At 45.2% G+C, this 13,299-nt stretch overlaps 1 protein-coding gene across 1 annotated transcript in view; it reads right to left on the reverse strand.

Annotated features, from left to right (window-relative positions):
• Positions 1 to 18: 18 nt before the first annotated feature.
• BCL2L13 (BCL2 like 13) overlaps positions 19 to 13,299 on the reverse strand; it is a 44,268-nt gene continuing 30,987 nt past the window's right edge. The window contains exon 7 of the mRNA XM_065634490.1: positions 19 to 6,814. Coding sequence (XP_065490562.1) covers positions 6,002 to 6,814 — 813 coding nt within the window. The 3' untranslated portion in view covers positions 19 to 6,001. The remainder of the gene's footprint in view (positions 6,815 to 13,299) is intronic.

The raw sequence follows: 13,299 nt of genomic DNA on the forward strand, positions 1-13,299 counted from the left end.
GCTTTTAGAAACTGTACCATTTATTAAAGTGCAACCTGGGGGCATGGTCTTACAGCAATGACCTATTAGCAGAGGGAAAAAATGTACATACCCCATCACTTCAACTGAATATGGAACAATGAAGTTGGAAATAACTTTTTTTTTTTTAAGGTGGAAACACTTTTATTAACCAAATGGCACAAGAAGCTTCAGACAGTTTTCCCCAAGATGGCTGCACTTGCATATTCAAAGGAACAATGACGAGTTCCTTGGATAATGGGTGACTTGAGGACCAGTCAGGGTCTCTTCCCCCAGGCAGGGCTCTTGAGAACAGAATCCAAAATCCCTGCAAGTCCTTCATCTGCTTACACCCAGAAGCCTAGTAGAAGATATCCCCTAACATGCATGCTTCGCTCAGTCCCATTAGTCTTTGCTACTTAACAAATGAAATGGCATTTTTCTGGTCTGAGTAGGTTTCTGCTTTACACTTGAAGAAAAGCTTATAACCTAGGTTAAAAATGGGGGGAAATCCCCTAAAGGTGTAGCAGTAAGATGCATCCCCTGCAGCTTGTCCTGTCCAAATCAGCAGTGTTCTTTCCCTCTCCTGCAGATGCTGCAGGGAGACCAAAAGCAGCTTCCACTGGAAGCCAACTGTAGCTCCCCCACTTCTCCAGCATAACCACAGCCCTCTAGCTGGGAGGAAGCAACTCAGCCTACCTAAGAGACTGAGAGGGGGTCAGCTTGAAAAGTGATAAGGTTATTGAACTTAAGGAGGTGGATCTGAGTGGCTTTGTGATGTATTGGTAACACTAGAGCTGACCCCTTCCAAGTGGGTGCACTTCTTCCTCAGCCAAGTACAACAGGCAGGAGTTTGCTTCAGGAGATACAAAATGAATGAATATCTGTGCCTAGTGTTAGCCCTGCTGTCCCTGCACTGCAGGGGCCTGAGAGCCAGCTCTACCAGTGGCTTAAATCTTGTAAACCCCCCCATCCCCTTTTTTTTTTTTTAATGGCAACACAGAGCTTGCACTTTGAAGCATGGAAACATACATGGAGTCAAAGCAGTACTGTTCTTGTAACCTTCCCAGTGCTGAAATGAAGCTGACCAAGCCAAATTAAAGTCCTGCACAGCTTCTCCCTTCATTAGGGAGGGGAGCTAATGTGCTTCACCCCTTCAGGTTTCACTGGGAAACCTTCTCCTGCTGTGTAACCTACTAGAGTCAACACTAGCCCTGTTGTATGTGTCTGCTCCTGTTGGGCTACATACAGATAGATGAGTTGACCTTCAGTACGTTTCATGCCTGGAAGGACACATTCTACTGCAGATGTGGGCTCCACCTAGGCATGGCAGCTGGGGCTGTGTTTGCCCCTCCACACATATCCCCTCCCACACTTCACAGCAAAATAACCTAGTAATTACACTCTCAAATTCCATAGCATGAACTTGCTCTGGTTCAGTGAATGAGAGCCTATGCTGCCAGAAACACTTGTAATTTTTTTATGCCAGAATCACAAGATCTAAGTTACTAGGACTTTGCTAGTGCTGCCATAGCACTGTAGGTGAAATAAAGTGTAGCGGAGGTTTATGACCTCAGATTATTTTGTCTACTACAATCATTACAATGAAAAAAACTTCAGAACCTCACTTGTTTAGTACTAATGAAATTTCTCATTTGTGACCATTAGAAAGCATTAATTAGTGTAAAAATACAGTCCAAAGCGTTAGCCTAGCTGTGATCAGAGCAATGGGAAAAGGAAGGAAACTATTCTGGCACCAGAACTTGCCATGTGCAGGAGCACTCAGCTCTACAGCTGCCACCTGGCCCTCGAGCTGCAGGTGCCTCAGCACAGCCCTCCTGCAACCAGGATGAAAAGCCCTCACAAACAGCAAGGATGGATTCTTGGAGTAGTCCATGTGCTCTCCAGAAGGCAGGTTAGGAAAGAAACAACAAACTGCAAACACCACAGGAACAGGCACTTCACCTCCAGCCAGAAGTTAAACTGGTGTGTAGAACTGGGTGCAATACTAGACAGAGAACACACGCTGCTTCGCCTGGCTCCACGCTGGGAGCTTCTGGTCAGACCGGTCAGTACCTGGAGCAGGCAGCAGCATGACTGAATGGACAGAAGGCTGCAGAAGTTTTGCTTTCTTGGCACTAGCTTGTTTCATTGTGCCAGATCAAGTATTGTAGATCTAAGTTCTTTTCAACATTTTTCATCAGCCAAATTATCCCTTCAAGAACCCCCTACTCAGCATCCACCCAGGCCAATGAGAACCAAAACCTGAAGTTTTTCAAGCTGCTTCTCTGTGTGTGCCCAGTAATATTCTGATTTTACCCTAGCTGGGCAGCTCGGCCCTGCTGTGCCCACTACAGCTCCCCAGCCTGGATCTTGTGACGTTTGGGGGACTCAGGAGGAAAGAGACCAGGCTCTTGCACAGCCTGCTGCTGCAAGAGGCAGTGACAGAGCTCTGTGTCTGTGCAACAGAGGGATTCTGGGTTTCAGTCTTTGCTTTCAGCCTCTTGCAGTTCCAGGACCATTTGCTGAAGAAAACCCTTGCCCAGCCCCTAGCCACAACACCCCAGTGAGCACAGCCTAGAGTTAAGCACAACTGAAATTTAAGTTGCACCTTATCTTGAAAGCCTCTTCCGTGACAGCTCCTGATTTAGCATGCTACCCACTGCGGTTCTTTAAGTATTTAACCCTTTTTTGTAGATCCGATCCTCTGCTGTTTTAGTATCTCAGCTTTAGGGTGTGCTGTAGACAAGGATAAAGTGAAGAAAGTTTGGGTCTAAGGTAGATATTTTATTAAGGTACAGGCCACTCGAGGACAGATATTGAGGCACTTTTGGGAAGGGGATAAGCAACACAAGTGAGAGTAATTCTATATGCCCTTTTGTAAATATATATAGCTACCACCTTTCCTCTGCCAGCTGCAAGACATCCACTAAAGAGAGGTTACATCACACAGGTTGGGGTAATCAGACCCTGAAGTTACGATTACTTTTAATATACTTGAAGATATAGGTAAAAAACACCCTTCCATTTTCTAATTCACACCTATAATAGAGCAAGCAGCCTGGCACTCAAGTCTGTAAAAACACTGTCATCTGAGCTGACCCACCCTTTGGTGACGTCCACAGGACCTGTCCCAGCTCTCACCACTGGACTTCAAATTGCAGAATTCAAGCCCATAACTGACCTTTTTAGCTAATGGAGTGTTCCCAGAGGAAAGAGACACATACGGTACATTTTCTAAATGCGTGATCAGTGGGGTGGAGGAGAAGAGGGTACAAATTCTTGCGGACTTGTCAAATCTATAAGACCCTCAAATGAGACTAATATAAAGGGATCAAGCAACCAAAACACATGGTGCAGCTGATGCTCCATTAAATGTAGCAACACCAAACACAAGGCTTCCACTCCACCATGAAAATACTTAACGAAACAAAGTAATTTGTTTTCCTTACTACTGCTGCCACCTTCTCACCGCTGCGTGTGGAAGAACATACTTCTTAGTCAATGCCCCACAGGGCTCCTTGTGCCAAGCCAGGGACTTGGTCCCCAGCCAGCTTGGATTTATTCTTGTCTATCCTGTACCCATCTCCTGCGCTACTGACACAACCACATGTGGAGAAGAGCTAAAAAAACCCCACAGCTGTCCTCCTCCCCTGCCCCTATTTGTGCACAAGTTAGCCAGAATATCAAAAAAAAAAAAAAAAAAATCCATCTCAGCTTCAGAGTGCACATGGGTACTTCTGTGTAACCTGCTGCATTGTTACAGCTGGGGGATCTTACTGGGCAGAAAAGCAGCCCTTGTCACACAGGAACAACCAGGTACCCTCACAGACCATATCACTTGTCAATAAAATACTGTTCTGACACATGAAATGAAGAAGAGCTGCACATTTGCGACAAAAGGAGCATAAAGACACTTCTCCACGTGAGGGAAGCTCCTGTGAGGTGCCAGGAGAGGGAACCATGGTGGTAGGAAGGCAGACACCAGAGAGACCATAGTGTGAGGAGGTCCCAGAGACATGTTCTGGGCACACAGCACAGCAATGAGAGGACCAGCAGGGCACCAGAAAATGGCAAAAAAAAAAAGAGTCAATTCCATTTTGTAACATGATAAAGGGTGTCTTTTTCTGTTAAGGCCAACCTGCTACCTTTCATATACAGAAAAAGAACAATCGATGATCAAAAGTGAAGTCCAGAGCTCCTGAGTTCAGTCCACAGCAGCACTACATACATGACAATCCTTCCTCTCAGTATTCAACTTCACACACAGAGTTCAAAATCCAAGTTGTTTTCTAAAAAATCTACTCTCAAAAAGCTTAAACAAACAAAAATCCTCAGAATCTGCCAGGTTCTTAGTGACTTCCCAGCATCGTGTGATATGGGTGGGATAGAAAAATGTAGCAAGAGTATCATAAAATAGAGAATGTGCTAAAATCTCTTGGTTCTCATATCACTTAAAAAACCAGGCTCATTAGGAGACATACTCCACATAAGGTTATTTAGAAATAAAGTACCTTGTCTTTGTGCTTCACGAAGAGTAAGCTTCCTGTAAGCCCACATTTCAATTTTTACATTTTCCCGAGTTCCCTCTCACCTACCTCCACCTGGTCTAAGCCTTGGTGTCAGCACGAACCCTCAGAGATGCCTCAGTAGTTTTGCGTCTTGCCCTCATTGCTGCCGCAGGGACAAGGACACAGAAGCGCGCACTGGAAGAGGAACACTTGTGGTTGGATCTGATGGAGCTAACACATATGGCAATACTCAGGAGGTTTCTCTTCACACACATTTGAAGCGTCGTGACTGCAGGAAGAGGGATTTACTTTTTGCCCAAGTAACTTTCTCATCATTTATGAACCTCTAAGTTTAGTTAATTGCAGATCCATAGTCACAAAAGAAATGGCACTGAACAACACTCCGCGTCAGGTCATGAACAGGCAGACAGAGGAGATGTTTAATGCTGCTTTGCTCAGTTACTAGAATCCATTGCTTTATGTAACTGGGATTCTGTCACAGCCAAGACCAAGTTAGGACCAAATATATTCTGTGCTTAACCTGGGAAAGACAATAGAGGCTGCAGCGTGATACAGGACAGCAAGCGCTTAACCTTTGAATTGCACAGGAGGCATCAGCCCCACTTCCACCTAGTTTTGCCGTATCTTTGCTGAATCTACCCTGGTGTCACGAGTACTGATCAGAATGGCACAGTGTCCAGCATGGTTTTTGGTACCTCAAAGGTGGCAGGAAAGCAGGCTGGGCAGGAGTGGAGCAAATGGATTCTCAAACCAGCAAACAGCAGGGTCCCTCCCACCCTCCTGGGCAGCCGAAGCGCCGTCCTGCTCCTCTTTGCCCAGGAACACTGGGATGCTCAGAGATAGCACAGCTACAGAGAGGCAGCATCGTTACAGGATGGGGCTCCAGTTAAATATTAGGGGCCAAAACCAGTGTGAGCAAAGAGGTTAAGAATATTCTCTCCCCCACTGGGGCTTCGGAGGAACCTGCGAGGTTAGGAGGAGCAGTGCTGTACCTGAGAGGAAGCTGGGACAAAAGGGAGACCAGCCTCTCGCTACAGGACTGTTTGTTAGGGAGGGCTCGGGGGCACGACGGGGAGTGACAAGACAGCACAGCTGCAACGGTGGTCAGTCGGAGATGCCAAAAACTCCAGGGGCTGGCAGCAGCTGGCTCTCCCCTTCCCCTGGGGATTCTCCATTCCAGTTCCTAGAGTACAAGCACCCCTTTCTTCAGCACCTGCACTTAAGTTCTTAAATTTGCAGAATTTATTATTATTTTTTTAAAAATACCCCTGTACTTTAATCACGAAAAACCAGTCCCCACCCCAGTTCTACTAAAAACATGATTGTCCACAGCTGGAGGCTTCTTGAACAACCTCACCCCATCACCATTAAGTTACTCAAATGTCCAATTAAACAGCAGGCAGCTCAACCTTTAGGTAACACAACTACAAAAATGGGATCCTGCTCTCTTCTTCCTCCCACCTCCTCCTCCGTTACTTTTTTCTAAGCGCCAGCGCTACTCCGACTGCTACAGCTAATATAGCTACCGCAGCAGCCCCACCGTACAGCAATATAGATTTCCCCTCTGGCAATAAGATAGGCTTCTGCTCTGCAGCAGAGGATTTCTCTTCTATTTCTTCCAAACGGCCCTCTTTCCCCACTTTTTTTTCCCCTAGAAGCAGTATTTTCTCAGGTTCTGGTGCAGCCTTTTCTTCTGATGGGGCTAACTTTGGGACAGGTTTACTTAATACGGGGATTTCAGGTTCAACAAGCTCTTCAGCCACTTTTCCCTTTTCCTCCTGTTCTGTATGAAGAAGTGCAGAGGGATGTGCTTTTTCAACAGAAGCAATTTCAGCTTGAGGTTTTGCTTCCTGTAAAGACACAGGGGTTTCTGGAAACGCTGCTTGCACGGTCTCTGCAGTGACAGCTGACACTGCTGCTTCCTCAATCCCCTCCGGTATCTCTTCCTTCTCCACGTGAACAATATCCGAGTTGGAAGAGTTGTTCTCACTCCTTTCTTCACCCACTCCGTTGCTGTCCAGGCTTTTGACTTCTTCAGGATCCATGGCCACTTGCTGCCAGGACTCAGGTCCCAGGGAGACAGGCAGGCTCTCCGTGTGCCAGCTCTGGCTCGCTGACAGGGAGACAGGCAGGCTCTCCGACTGCCACGACGTGGTCACCGTGGGGGACTCTGGGGGGCTCACCTGTCCCGAGTTGTCGCTGGTCAGGATGTAGATGTCATTACTGTCCTCTGCGATCAGCCCAGGGTACTCCTCCTCTTCAGATTCCAATGTAAAGACTGTTCCCTACGAAGGAAAAGGAGGACATGACATGTGAGCGATGGCTTCTGCATTACCTCCCCAGTACAGGAAGGAACAAGACACTGGAAACTTGGTGGGGCTGGAAGAAAGATGAGAGGGCCTCTGCAGGAGCAGCAGCTGCCTGACCTACATTTTGGAATAAGAGATTAGAAAACCCAGCTGGCATTTCCAGAGAATAGAACCACTTGTAAGAGCTCTGCTGGGAGCTCCTCCCTTCCCTGACGTCACTGCATCACTGAGTACATCACCAAAACATACTGTGTGGGCATTATTAATCAGAGAACAAGATACCAAAGTCTGAAACCATACTGAAGAAGAAAGCAAATGCAAGTACATGAGCCCAGCTGAACACAACTCCTCCATTCTGTGCAAGTGCTCCATATTGCTTGTCTGTTTTCATCTAAGAGTGTTTCTCTTACATTAATTTAATCACTTTTCCAGTGCTATCTGAAGCCTCTATTTCTTCTCCGTACCAACAAGCTGGCATCTACAGTAGTTCTAGTATTTTACAACAAACAAGTTCAGTTATTCTTCAATGAGTTCACTTTCCAAGAGAACAAAAAAATGAGCACAGACATGCAAAGGTGCTGTCAGGGCTTGTTTTTATTTAGCTAGGAAAAGACTGTAGGCACCCTAAAAATTTGACAGTGGGCTCCAGCTGGAGAAACTGCAGGTGTGAAATACTGATTCCCTCCTTACAGAAAGAACAGAGTTGTTGATCCTAGTCATGCATGGACTGCTAAGTACATAACACAGAAGAGACTTCCTTCAAGGGGAAAGAGGAAAAAAAATGAAGTGCAGAAAAGAACCTAAGATGGGTGTGATACCAAGAACACAAAAACAAGAGATAGGGGCAGAGAGGAACCCCAGGTTTGTTATGCCATACAACAGAAGTCTGTGAAACTACTAACAAAGATTCAATTACTTTCTTGCTCTTCATGAAAATTACTTGAACATTTTGTCAAGAACTGCAGTGCTAGGAGTCCCTTCTGTGCAAATTCCTCATTCAATCACTAAGCTTTCCTGTACAGTCCCATGATAACATGAAGAAAAAAATTTTAATACCTATTAGTTCTCTTTCTTCCTTCTCCCTTCCACATGCAATAGTTCTCCTCAAGCACTTCAAGCAGTTGTCCCCCTATTTTTTAAACCCTTCCCAACACCTGCAAGTTTGGGGGTTGGTTCTGCTCCAGACTCCCAACGATGATTGCAAGTCACCTCCTCAGCTGTTTCACAACTTTTTATGGATCCACACAGTTGTCTGTGTCAGGAACCGATCCAAGCTAAAAACAAACACGTTCTTTATTTTGCTGAGTTGTTCTGAACCCTGATCAGCATCCAGCCTGGCCCACTGAGCCACCCCAGTTTGCGAGTGCGAGCAGGGATGGAGCAGGGCCAGCAGCTGCACCTGCTCGCACTGATGCCAAAAAAGCCACATCGATAGCAGTGGCCTGCTCAGGGAGCAGAAGGAAAGGAAAATGCATTTCATCTTTGGTAATTCCCAAGTATCACTTAATTCCTAATCTGTAAGGAGTTCAGGTCCTGCAAGTCCATGGTTTCTAACTCTGAGTAGGCAAACTCCCCACAGAGACACCAGACACACTGCAACTCCTCACTTCCCTAGAAGGAAGCAGGATCTCCACACAAACACACACACCCCCATACAAAAAAAACCCAACAAACCAACACTGAAAACCCACAAAGCAAGCTGGCAGGCACAGGAGAGACAGCACAAACACTGCTGGTCACTGGCAGGGGCTGCAGCGAGAGCAAATGAAGCAGGAGTGGACCCCTGGCAAAAGCATGGAACTGGCACCTGAGAGAGCTGTGCAACATACAGCAGTAACACTTTTACAGTAGAAATCATTACCATATCAATAAACTTTGTGAAAAAGGGTCAGTGGAGCCTGAGTTGAGTATGGGAGTGAGGTTCTTCTCTCCAGTCCCCCAAAACACCTTGCCATTTTGCAAAATTTCATGGACCCATTCCTGGAGACTTCTACGCAATGGTGCAGGCTGTAGTACAGGACAGCACTGGGAATGTAAGATTTTGTAATGTATTTTGTCAGGGGTGGGATGTAAATCTCATCTTCTCAGTCTGTGGAATTTTGGAAGATATTTGTGCATGAGCAAAGGAATCTCATAGAACACTTCAAAAAGAACTTTTCTTCCTAAATGCCTTTAAATTGCTTGGATGTGGGAAACATCATCCAGCTTGGTAACATGTTCAGAAACTCTGAAATGATGCACAGAGTTCCTCAGGGGAAGGATTAAAAGCGACCAAGCTGTTCACTAACCACTTAAGCATCACCATGAAGTCTTGATTCAGAATGAAATAAAAATGTATAAAGCATTACATTTGTGAAAATGTTCTAACAACACACACATCAAAAAACACAAAGCAAGTTCTGCTCTGTGAGCAGTGACTGACAATTCAAGACTCCAGTACCCTTTTGAAAGACACATTTCACTAGAAGAACTAAATTTTTTTGGAAATGCAGCTCAGGCCATTGAAACAAAACAGAGCTCTGTGACCCAGGAGGAAGCAACCAGCATTGCAAAGGGCAATGGAAAAGAGCTAAGAAACTTAAGGCAGAGGTTAACAGATCTAAAGAGATCAAATACTGAGCAGTGTAGGCAAATACTGAGCACAACACATGAGGACAGGACTCCACACACACACAGCGCCAACCTCTGCTGTTCCAGCAGATGCTCAAGAGCAGCACAGCAGGGAGTCAGTCTCTGTGGTGACCTTCCACCACCCTGTGCTGAGGATGGAGAGGCAGCCTGCTGCTCACACACTGAGATTGTACATTCGCTCCTTTCATCATCAGGATATTGATGAAGTATCACAGAACCATAGAATGTCCTGAGTTGGAAGAGACCCACAAGGATCATCAAGTTCAACTCCTGTCCCTGCGCAGGACAACCCCACCGTTCACACCATGTGTCTGAGGGCTTGTCCAGTCTCTTCCTGAACACTGTCAGGCTTGGGGCTGTGACACCTCCCTGGGGAGCCTGTTCCAGTGTCCACCACCCTCTGGGGGAAGAACCTTTTCCTAATGTCCAACCTAAACCTCCCCTGGCACATCTTCCTGACACTCCCTCGGGTTCTGTCACTGGTCACTAAAGAGAAGAGTTCAGCGCCTGCCCCTCCTCCTCCCCTTGTGAGGAAGCTGTAGCCCCATGAGGTCTCCCCTCAGACTCCTCTTCCCCAGGCTGAACAAACCCAGTGACTTTAGCCGCTCCTCATACGGCTTCCTCTCCACACCCTTCACCAACTTCATAGCCCTCTTCTGGACACTTTCCAGTAGCTTTATATCCTTTTTATCCTGTGGCACCCAGAACTGCACACAGGGCTCCAGGTGAGGCTGCAACAGTAGGAAATATTGTCACTGTAATATAAGCTAATACTATCACAGCAATTTTTTTACTTCCACAGGTGATACAGACTTAGAACAGCAATTAAACAACAAAATAAGTGGGGGTAAAACCTGCAGTCTCATGAACCTCTATCCCACCCTCCTCTCTGCTCAGCTCTGCCCTTCCACAAATCAGAATGAATTTATTTCCTTTCTGCAGCACATCACAACAAACCAGACTATGTCTGTGATCTGACACTAGCAAAAAGAGCAGGGAAACACACACGCCTGGTAACAGCTCTTAACATACCACTTGGCAGTGTACCTTTGCTGCTGTGACTGCTTCAACATCGAGCATATAAAAAAATATTCCAAAGCCACACTTCTAAGGGCTTGTGAGTGCTGGTGATTGCAGCAAGCTTCTTTTGGACAATGAACTAAAAAAAGCACCAACTAGGGACATACTCAAGGCGGCCTATATTCCCCTGAAGTCGTACGCTGTGCAGTGGCAAAAGCCAAGTGCCTTTGAGCAGTGACTCAGCAGCTCACGGCAGGGAGGAGAGCCACCGACAGTCGGTGGGGACAAGCGGGTACAGGGACTGTGGTGAGATTTAAGACATCCTGATACTCCTCAATACATATTCCTTCAGCTTCTGCTTCTGCTCTGTTCCCAATCCACCAATCTTAACTTGTCCCTTTCCTCTCATAAGGAAAGTAAAAGTTGTTCTTTAGAGGTGTACCCACATACTATTTGACCATGATAAAAATGAACAAGTAATAGAGACAAAGTACCACCACAGCTGCTATGTGGACCGGTAGCTGCCCAGTCCCAGCAAAATATCTTAGCTCAGTGTGATGTAATGCTAGATCCTCAGCAGGTTAACAAACAGATGTGGGGGCAACATTGACATACAAGGATCAGGCATTAGTTATTCTAGTTATTCCCACATATCAGGGCATTTTTTAAAGGCCACATGCTTTGCTAGAGAAGGTTCAGTAGAGATAATGCTTCTCTCAGAATACGGGTAAGATCTGGTGGGCATATGCTGAGGGTCACGTGCAGGATAAACTGCTTTGGAGAGGGTAAGGAAACGAAGGGATGGTAACACAGGGAGCATGGGCAATCCTCAATGTTTCAAATACCTAATTAATATGTGTTTCAACACCACACAGCCACCCTGCCTTCAGCAGAAGGGAGGGTCTAAGACACTCAGGCATCTTATTGTTCCTTTTCCCATGCAGACTGCACTGACCTCAAAAGAGTTATCAGTTGCTGGCTCCCTATAAATCAGAGCCTTACAAAGCCTGGCTGGCTCCTTTTTGTCTTTACAGACAATTTAACTTCCATGTCAGTGCCTTGGGGACAAAACTCTCCAAGCTTGAAGAGACAAATCGCCCCAGGTTGAGAAACCTGGGGGAAAGCTAACGCACCAAGTGCCAATGGGTTAATGCACTACTTCTTCATTAAAAGCTTATGAAGTTTTAATTGAAAAGCCAGACAGTAACAGGCATTATTTACAATACATGATTAATATTTCTTGAGCTCAATTTAGAGTTAATTCAGAAAGTCAAGAGGATAAAGCCAGGATTTTGAGCTGATTCGGCTGAGGTTTCCACTTTTTTGTTGTGGTGTTTATGGTTTCATTTGTTTGTTTTGCGGGGTTTGTGTGGGTTTTGTTTGTTGTGTGGTTTTCAGTTGTTTGGCTGTGGTTTTCTTTGTTTTGTTGTTTTTTGTGGCTTTATTGTTGTTGTTTTGGTTTTTTTTGTTGTCGTTTTGTTTGTTTTAAAGCAGCTGCAGTAAAAACTGAATGACATTTAGGACAATTCTCTCGATTCATCTACAGATGTGACCCAGAAGCAAAGCTCCCACAGACAGATTAATTCAGGCCAGGACAGAACATGTGGAAGGATTTTTAATAACCCGAGGCCTTATATAAGCCCTACTCTTTAGATTTAATGGTAAATAAGGAATGCATGCAAGCATTCCTTTATCTGCTTTCTTTATTGTAAACAGATAGTCTACTGCTCCAGACGAGAAAAATCAGAGTTCCTCTTTTTCAAATTTGAGATGGGAGACTTGTAAACACAGAATGCTCTTCTTGATCCAGCATACTTACAGAACCATGTCATGTATGTCTAGAGAAGCAGGAGTAAGTCCCTCAGTGCAGCACCCAGCCACTCCTGATCCCAACCACGGCCACTTGAGGGAAAAGTTGGCACAAGTTATGATGAGAAGGAGAACTGGAGGGTTCCCTTCTTGGCTAGAACACAAGGATAACCTCACCTAGGTGTTCCTGCCCTGGCAGCACAGCACGTGATGCAGTCTTGAAGAGAAAACCAACTCAATTCTGTCAAGGTGGCATTTGCAGACCTCAACAAGGAGCTCCAGAAGTCAATCACTGTCCTCAACCTATAGGCTTTGGTAGAAACTTTCCACAAGACTATGACAAGTGACAGAAAGCACTGTTAACAAATGTGTTAGACTAGCCCTCAGGATCAGTTACAGCTGTTATGCTACAGGGTGAGCCACAATAAACGACTGTAAACTGGTAACAAAATAATGAAAAAAATAGCTGAAAGTTCCTCCAATAAGTAGAACCCATCAGTTTAGATCGAGCTGTGGTCCTCTTAAGTGTCAGTAATCTGAACTTTGCTGAAAACCACTTTCAGCAGTGGATTCAACACACTACCAACCTTTAACATATAGTAGGAAATTGCTACTCAAAAACTCCTGCCAAGTTTCAATTATGATTTAAAGACAGCAAAAAGACTTGAAAACTGACTCTCATGATGACTATGCTATTTTTCATAGTTTTGTAATAGGTCTGTTATTAATTGTATACAAACAAGCTGACATACTAACCATAGTTGTTATTTTTGCTTAACAGCAAAAACTTTAAGGACACATAAGAAAACAAATATTCTTATTTACCAGTATAATACTTCCAGCCTGATTTATGTAAAGCTGCTTCTGGTGGAAACAGATACTCAAATAAAAATTCCAAATGTCTCAAAAGTAACTTTTTTTCCTATACGAATAGTGGGAACAGTAGCACACGCCGAATCTGTAAAGGACACGTTGTTAGATAATGAATGGAAAGAGATCAC

This window comes from Caloenas nicobarica, chromosome 1, assembly GCF_036013445.1.
Source record: "Caloenas nicobarica isolate bCalNic1 chromosome 1, bCalNic1.hap1, whole genome shotgun sequence".
NCBI classification, from domain to species: domain Eukaryota; kingdom Metazoa; phylum Chordata; class Aves; order Columbiformes; family Columbidae; genus Caloenas; species Caloenas nicobarica.